General features: G+C 35.2%; 1 protein-coding gene across 1 annotated transcript; it reads right to left on the reverse strand.

Moving 5' to 3' along the window:
• Positions 1-1156: 1156 nt before the first annotated feature.
• On the reverse strand, positions 1157-8062 carry Rad51ap2 (RAD51 associated protein 2). The gene is made up of 3 exons (XM_076942116.1): positions 5042-8062; positions 4383-4457; positions 1157-1514 (listed from the first exon to the last, which is right to left on the reverse strand). The coding sequence occupies exons 1-3, from the start codon at positions 8037-8039 to the stop codon at positions 1396-1398; spliced, it is 3192 nt and encodes a 1063-aa protein (XP_076798231.1). The 5' UTR covers positions 8040-8062; the 3' UTR covers positions 1157-1395.
• Positions 8063-8312: the final 250 nt, after the last annotated feature.

Below are 8312 nucleotides of genomic sequence, written 5' to 3' on the forward strand. Positions count from 1 at the left end.
GTTCTCCAGCAAAGAATGAGTGGATGGATTACAACAGGATGCTGGAGTTGGAAAGTTTGCTGGAGGATAGAACATAATGAATAGAGGGAAAGCTGAGGTTTAAACTTAATGAGTCTAAAATACTTACTGATGATCATTTGATCCAGCCTCATTTATATTGTGAATTGATGTATTTAGGCTTACTTGTGAATGTAACTGCAAAATATACTGTGATAACCCTGGCCTTGTTTGTTGCTCTTATGTTTTCTTGATTTTTTTTTTTTTTTGCTTAATTTTTTTCCTATGTGTCCTAGTGTTCTATTGCTGTGAAGAGACACCATGGCCACAGCAACTCTTATTAACTCTTATAAAAGAAAACATTTAACCTGAGCTAGGTTACAGTTCAGCGGTTTAGTATGCTACTGTCATGGTGAGAAGCATGGTATCAAGCAAGCAGACATGGTGCTAGAGAGTTCTACATCAAAATCACAGGCAGTAAGAAAAGAGCACTAGATACTGGGCTTGGTCATTTGAAACCATAAAGCCCACCTACAGTGACACTTTTCCTTCAGCAAGGCCACACGTACTCCAACAAGGCCAAACCTCATAATCCCTGTCAAGTAGCAATATTCCCTAGTGACCAAGCCTTCAAATATATGAGCCTATTGGTACCATTCCTATTTAAACCACCACAGTATGTCAATATTATGTTTCTATCTAATAGTTTTAAATATGCTTTATTCTTTTGATTATTACTTTAAAATATTTATATTCTATATTTCTTTACAAATATCAAGCACAAGAAGGAAGCTATAACACAAAGAGGCAATAGAGACAAGAGTTCAAGGTCATCACCATCATCAGTTCCATAGGGAGTTCGAGACCAGCCTGAGATGCTATATAGATATGCTGTGTGAAGGGAAGAAGAAGGACTGAATGGAAGGATGGAGGGAAAGAGGGGAAAAGGAAAGTAAGAAGGGAGGGATGGAGGAAGGAATGAAGGCTCTGTAAGGCAAGATCCTATACACCTGCCAAAATGTAGACAGTCTGTTAGAACAGAGCTGCATTATCCTTTTATAAGCCGTAGATCCTTTCAGAAAGTAGTCAAAGTTATATATTTTTCTCTACAAAGATATAACATGCATATGTCATGAAAACTAAGAAGCTGAAATGGTTTATATGATCATGAAAATACTTTAATGTGTATATTGACCAGATGATATGAAACACCACTGAAAAGTTTTCTTTTAAAGGTAATTAAATAATTTATACACAAAAGAACCTCTCTACACTTTATAAAAAAACACAAAATCTTCAAGCTGAAGGAAAACACTTATACAAAGCAAAGTATAAATCATTCCTAGACGTGCTGAACTGTTAAAGTCCAGAAGCTTCTTGTAAGTCTTTACAACTCATTCATTTCAGATAAGGATGAAGCTGTTTCAGCCTAGCTCTTCTTGACAAGCCAACCCTAATCGGACGGCTGCATGTCTTAAGAGGCTGTACTCTGGAAATCCCAAGTGAAAAATGTCTGCCTGCAAAAAGGACAACATAATTTATAGACTGAGGCAAAAATTACCAATATGTTTAAAAGTCCTTATTTTAATCATGATACTAGCCACATTTGCCAAGAATTTACATAATAATCACTTTAAATGCATCATTGTACTTAATCTTATTATATCCAGTTCTAAAGTATAGAAAGGCAAATATAAGAAAAACAAGAAACCTTTCCAAGGTTTATAACACCTACATAAGACCAGTATTCCAGTCAAGAAGTCTGACAAAAGAACAGTAAAACCAAAAACTAAGATTCAAGTCAATTTACTACTGTGTTTTATGCATGTAATTTTTCAATTTTAAGGGAAGTAACTCTGCCATGTTGTTAATAATTATATTTGGTTTCTAAAAGAGATTTTTATTTAATAGAATACAAGTATAATTATGGCTATGGATTGCTCTGATTTTTAGTTTTATTTGACATCACATTACATCACTTTCCAAGAAATTCAATTGTTTCCAAGAGCTGTATTTCTCCCTAGAATAGTTAACTTAGACAGGTAGATACGTTGTATTACCATTAAGAGGGGTTTTTCCCACATAAATATATAGTACAACTGTAAAACTCATAAGTTGGGCTTTATTGAATGAGTGTGACTTTAATACTAAAGTATAGTAAAAACACTGTCATCAAGCCATTGTTAAGTCTAACAAAACTGAACAGCATGACTTCAAAGTTAAGCAAATTGCATATATCTATGTAAACACTGATGAAACAGATTCCAAATTTAAGCTGCATAGAGATAATGTTCCTGAAAAAACAAGGTAACCCTCCAAAAAGCTATAAATGCATTTTAATACTCAATTTAATATTAAAATCATAAATTTAATGATAAGCAAAAGTTTCATTACTAAAGTTTTAGAAATCTTTTTAAAGAAATACTTAACTCAGACAAATTATTGGGTTACACTGATGTTAGTACATTTGGTTATATATTAGACAGTTTTAGGAATTTTATATAAAATAAACTTCTTCATGAAAAGATTGTTTCAGAACAGAGCAAAATTAATCATCTATTTGAGTTCTTTTTCAAACTATACTTTCCTCTTTACATTTTAATATAACAGTGACTTATGGTAATCTTACAATGGATGGAAAATGATTACACTAATTTCCATCAACAGTAGGTCTTTGTAAAATAATGACCTCTCTCATTAAACTATGTGTTGAAACTATATTCCTTTGTAAAATAAATCACAGTCCTTTTCTTATTGTTATATGCTTGATTAATTTATTGTTCACAGTTTTTTAACAAATCTAAGAATTTCAGAATACTTTTGTGAAATTGCTCTTAAAGTCAGTATTTAAAAATATGTCATGATTAGCTGGGCATAGTGGTGCTTGCCTTTAATCCCAGCACTGGGGAGACAGAGGCAGGTGAATCTCTGAGTTCAAGGCCAGCCTGGTCTATAGAATGAGTTCCAGGACAGCTAGGGTTACTAAGGGTTTAGTCAACAGGCTAATAACATCTGTGTCTGCTAGGAAATGGTTAAAAAATGCAAAATCCTAGAACTTAACTACAGTGAAACAGAATCCTTTAACAAGATCTTCAGAAGATGCACAGCACATTAAAATCAAAGCAACACTGGCCTAAAGGACATATAAAATACCTGGTGAACTGGTAGCTGACACATAGCATGCAACAATGTAAATGTATGTTCCTTCTCCTCCTTCTAGTCTATATTAAAATAGGTTCCTAAATCCAGGTGTTCCCTGTCCTTCTGCCCAGCCTAACTTTTTAGACTCATGGAATATCAGTCCCTCTATCATCACTTGTTTTCAGGGAAGAAGACATTGCCTGTATACTTTTAAGCTTCCAAAGTTATCAATTAACTGTTAAGGTTAATTCATCATAAGTTAAGACAAAGGGAAAGAGACAAAAGGAAAGATAAAGTTCTATACTTCTGATGATAAGAAGCACATATATATTTGTACATATATATGTATATATGTATATGCATACATATATATGAGAAATTATGGCTCACTAAAGATATTTGAGTGAATATATTTTCTTTTCAATGTAGCCATTTTAGATTCAATATTGTTATGTAAATCTCTAATGACTATAACTCCACCTTTTTTCCTAATTTTATTTTTTTGTTTCCTAATTTTAATACTATCCTTATCTATACACATTTGCACAAGTTAGAATAAATATTAGATTTTGCTTTATTCTTATATCAAAACTTCTTAGGTAAAGATTATTAGCAACTGTTTTACTTTGCTTTGGTTGTTTTCCTTAACAACAATTAAGAATAAAAATAAGTATAACGATCATGTTCAAAAATCATATTAACACCTAAATAATAATAAATAATTCTTAGAGTACTTGGACCTTGGTTTCTGATCTCAAACCTGTACCAGATTCTCCTGTCAACACCTCCCGAGTGCTGAGATTAAGGTATGAGCTACCATACCTGGATCAGTATTAGTAAATTGTTTATATTTATAAAATATCTACATGAGAAGATACATAAAGGTAAAAAAGTATAGAGCATCAAGGGAATGATATTTCAAGAATGGGAATCAATTTGGGATTCTACTTTGATACTTTGTCAATTAATAGTATATACATGACAAATTACACATTAATAACATTTTATCATTTAGATTATTGTCATATATAGTTACAAATATTTAAGCATACTTTGCAGAGGACACCTTCCAGTATCATTCTCATGTTTAGCTAGTCTTTACATATTGGAATTAGTAACTTCTTGATATTTTTCAAAGTATGAAATTTTGTATTTGTTTTCTACCAACCATAGTAGTTTCATCATGCTCAAACAATATAACAGCCATCTCAAAACATACTCCAGAAAGTAACAAAAGATCTTACCTCCCTTCAATAAAGTTTCTTTTTCACCTTCATCAGGAGAAAAAGTAGAGCTTTTAGGTAAAGGTTTCTTATCATCTGAAAATAAGCATTAACATATTATAACTCACTTATGACACTCGTTGACTAGCTGGTTAAAGCTCTTTCTAGAGAAAGAGACTTTTGTCTATAAATTTTAACAACACTGACAAACTATGTTTTTATAAATTCTGCCTTCAATTGACTCCTAATATTTAGAAAAACTAAATAAGACTCCAGAGCTTTTTGTAATTAAGTAATTTGTTTCCTTTAACTTCAGATTATTGTCTAACATTTGAGTAGGTCTTTGTGGGAAATAGTATACATTAATGAACAGTCTTTTCTACTTTGTTAACAAAATTATATATTTTCCTTACACAGGAAAAAAAACAGTGACTTTTTATCATGAGTCAGAAATTATAAGCCAGGCAATGGTTATGCATGCCTTTAATCACAGTACTTAGAAACCAGAGGCAGATGGATCTCTGTGAGGTTGAAGTCAGCCTGGTCTACAGAGCAAGTTCCAGGACAGCCAAAGCTGCACAGAAGCGCTGTCTCAAAAAAAACAAACAAACAAACAAACAAAAAAAACAAAAAACAAAAAAACAAAACAAAAAAAAAGAAATAAAATGTAAATGGCATACCTTCCTCAGGAGTAGAGTGGAGTAATTCTTCTTCTGATTTCAGCCAACACTCATTGTGAATTGCCTGTCCTCCTTGAGTGGGTATTGTTTTCCAATTAAATAAACTTTGGTGCCCTTTTTGTTTGTTGAGGCCTGTTTTCACATCACAGGGCAAAAAAGGTGAATCTCTTGTGTTGGTTTCAACCATTTCCAGTTTTTTTCCTATCTCCATTCTTGCCTCCTTAACATCATTTCTTTCTCCAAAGTAATTTTCTTTCCTACTGTTTGTTTCCATGGTGCTTGGAATTTCATTTTCCTTACTAATTTCATGAAACATACGAAGTTCTTCAAGTACTAAATCAAATTTGCTCTTCATCTCAAACTCTTTTGCTATTGGCAGAGTTTCTGTTGTTAAACATTTAGTAGTTAAGCCCTGAAAACATCCATTGTTCTCCCCACTTGAATCAATTTCAAATTGATGATTAGCATACAATGCAGAGTCATTCTTTGGATGAAAATGCTTTGAATTAGCTAACTCACTTTCTTGCAAAATACCTCCATCCTCTTTTATGCTAGTTCCATTATTTTGATTAACAGATTTAGATTTTTCCATGTTCACGCTCTTGCTCTCTAGTGAAGCTGACTGCACTGAAGACATTCTATCCATTGGGGGAAAACTATCCTCTTCCTTCTCTGTGTCAACAGATTTATGAGCTTGGCAACTTCTTGAACTTTTTGTGACCTTCATTTCTTTCTTCAAAACAAAATCATATATTTTCTCTTCTATTTCACCTAACAAATTCTCCAAGCTGAGATTCAGAGTTATCGCCATAGCATTAATCTGGTCACTGTGTGATGTATTGTGGCTTAACAATGTGTACAACCTTTCAGTATCTAAGTCTTGATTGTACATACTACTTTCATAAAATTTTTCATTAATATGTCCATAGTTATTCTGTATAAATAGAGGATCAGACATCACATGTGTGTTGCCAATACCAAAACTATAATAAGCCAAATTTTCCATATTTAGGAGCTGTTCAGCACAACGTGAATTCTCATAACTAGGTTTTTTTGTCAGAGAAAGTTTTTCCATGTTATCAAAATCTATTAAAAGGGGAACATTTTCACATAGTTTGTAAATTAGAAAACTTTTAGTTGTCATAGTAAGAGAATTGATTATTTGTTTCTTAGCCCGTTCAAGAACATGTTCCATTTTAAATAGCTTCCTTTCCTTTGCTGTAGATTTTGTATTATGTCCTAACAGTCTTGAAGAAGTTAACATCTTTGTTAGATATACAGTATGTCTTTCCTTTATAGTATTTTTCAAATAATTCAAATTCACTATATATTTGAAAATGCATACCTCTTCTGATTCCCCATCATCTTCATTTCTTATGAAAGAATCAAAATTATAGAGCAAAGTAACTATATTGGTTTTCTGAATGATATTTAAGAATTCTGAAAAACTATTTTGTAAATATTTGCTCAAAATGCCACTCTTTTGAATATTAACCTGCTTTTTACATGTTAATATTTTATGGCAGGTTAAAGTACTATCTTCTTTATTTCCTGAAATGTATTTTTGTACAGTATTATATCCAAGCTGTAGCATATTGACACTTTCGCCTTTATCATTAAACCAAGCAACCTTTATTAAACTGGGGATCGAACACAAAGTTCCTATCATTGCATTCCTGACTTTCACACTGTGATAATCTCCCTCGTGTAAAAGGTCTGTCAGTAGTAACCTTGCCAAATTCAAATGTTCTCCATGTTTATTCATATTCTCACAAATAATCCTATTTTTTTTCATTCTCTGACAATTTTGCTTTTTTCTTTTCAAAATAGATCTGTTATAGTCCAAGCTTTGAGATTCTTCTTGTCTGGTAGGTATATAATAGTCTTGATTCCTTTCTGTTCCCTTCCAATCTGCATCTTCTAGTGTTAGAGTGAAATTCTTTTTAGAGTCTCTTACATCACACTCGATACTACTGTGCTGATAGTAGTTTAAACTGATCAAGTCTATTTTCCCTTCAATGGTGAGTGACTGGTAGTTACTTTCAGAATAGTCAGAAAAATCATTTTCCACATGTACTTTTTTTTTATCCTCCTGTAACTTTTGTTTCTTAGCATCAGGTCTATTTTGGGACAAGAAAATGTTTGTGAAATCCCTAACATATGCCACAATTTTGTCATTCTTTTTCTTTGCTATTTCCTTTAAATAGACAAAGGACATGTTGCTATTTAAATCCCTTGAAAACTCGGGGAGATTTTTTGTGATGCTATCTCTAAAATAGCTGGGTTTGGCACTTTCCAAGCAGGCCTGGTTTTGAAATTTTGATATTTTTAGTGTAGATGATGAAACGTTTTCTTTTTTCTCTGGGGTTATAACACTGTCAACTTTACATCTGTCCTTAATTTCATGTAATGCTGACTTAGTTTCCTCAGAAAATGGTACATAGAGAAATGGTTTTCCCGGCTGTCTCATAGAATTCTTTTCTTTCAGAATAGTTTCCTTCTTAGGAAGTTCTTCAGGCTCCTTTTTGACTCCTTGGACATAGGGCATGGGGGTATTGGGTGGAGCATGACTCACTTCTGCTTGGTCACCAAGGCGCACACCCTGAGCCTCCCTGTCCTGCAGTCCTGCTTCACAAGACCTTCTTGGAACCCTCGAACAACCTGCTCTTCCTGAGATTCCAGACTGCCAACAGCTCTGCGTCTGGAATGTCCTGTCCTGACATCCCAGGTCACACCGCTGCCTCCCACCGCCTGAGCTCCCCGGGTTCTTTGGAATGAGGAACGCTGTGAAGGGCCTGAGCGACCACTCCCAGACTTTTTCTACCTCAGACAAGCGAGGCACCACAAGCAGCGGCCATCCCGCCTCACAGACGCCGGCAGGTTCCTTCAGACGCCGCCGCTTGCTGCTGGGGGACGCCGCAGAGGGGTCCTCAGGAGGCGGTTCTGAGGAGACAGGCCAGGCAGGCCCCGCAGGCCCCGCGGGGCGCGACAGAGACATGAGCGCCTACCGGGAACGTCTGCGGAAGATTCCCGCCACGCTCCGGCCTTTTAAAGGGCGCGAGCAGCTCCGCCCCGCCCCCCGCCTCAGCCCTTGTCACACCTCCACCACGCCCCTCGAGGCCAGATTTAGCAATCCATCCAGGTCTCGCCCCACCCTGGCCACGCCCCCGATACGCCCCTCGTGGCTCCGCCCCCACCTGTATGTGTCAAAGCCCGGACCGCTCCTAACCGTTACCCCTATTTATAGCACCGTTTTGAAGACAGGAACACT

Source organism: Arvicanthis niloticus, chromosome 11, assembly GCF_011762505.2.
Source record: "Arvicanthis niloticus isolate mArvNil1 chromosome 11, mArvNil1.pat.X, whole genome shotgun sequence".
NCBI classification, from domain to species: Eukaryota; Metazoa; Chordata; class Mammalia; order Rodentia; family Muridae; genus Arvicanthis; species Arvicanthis niloticus.

Bases quoted from the DNA above. Each gene is read 5' to 3' on its own strand.
- Rad51ap2 (XM_076942116.1), bottom strand. From the start codon at position 8,039: ATGTCTCTGTCGCGCCCCGCGGGGCCTGCGGGGCCTGCCTGGCCTGTC. The intron at 4,458-5,041 runs GTATGCCATTTA...GCTTATTTTCAG, and splicing joins CCACTCTACTCCTGAGGAAG to ATGATAAGAAACCTTTACCT. The intron at 1,515-4,382 runs GTAAGATCTTTT...TCCTTTTTGCAG, and splicing joins AGAAACTTTATTGAAGGGAG to GCAGACATTTTTCACTTGGG.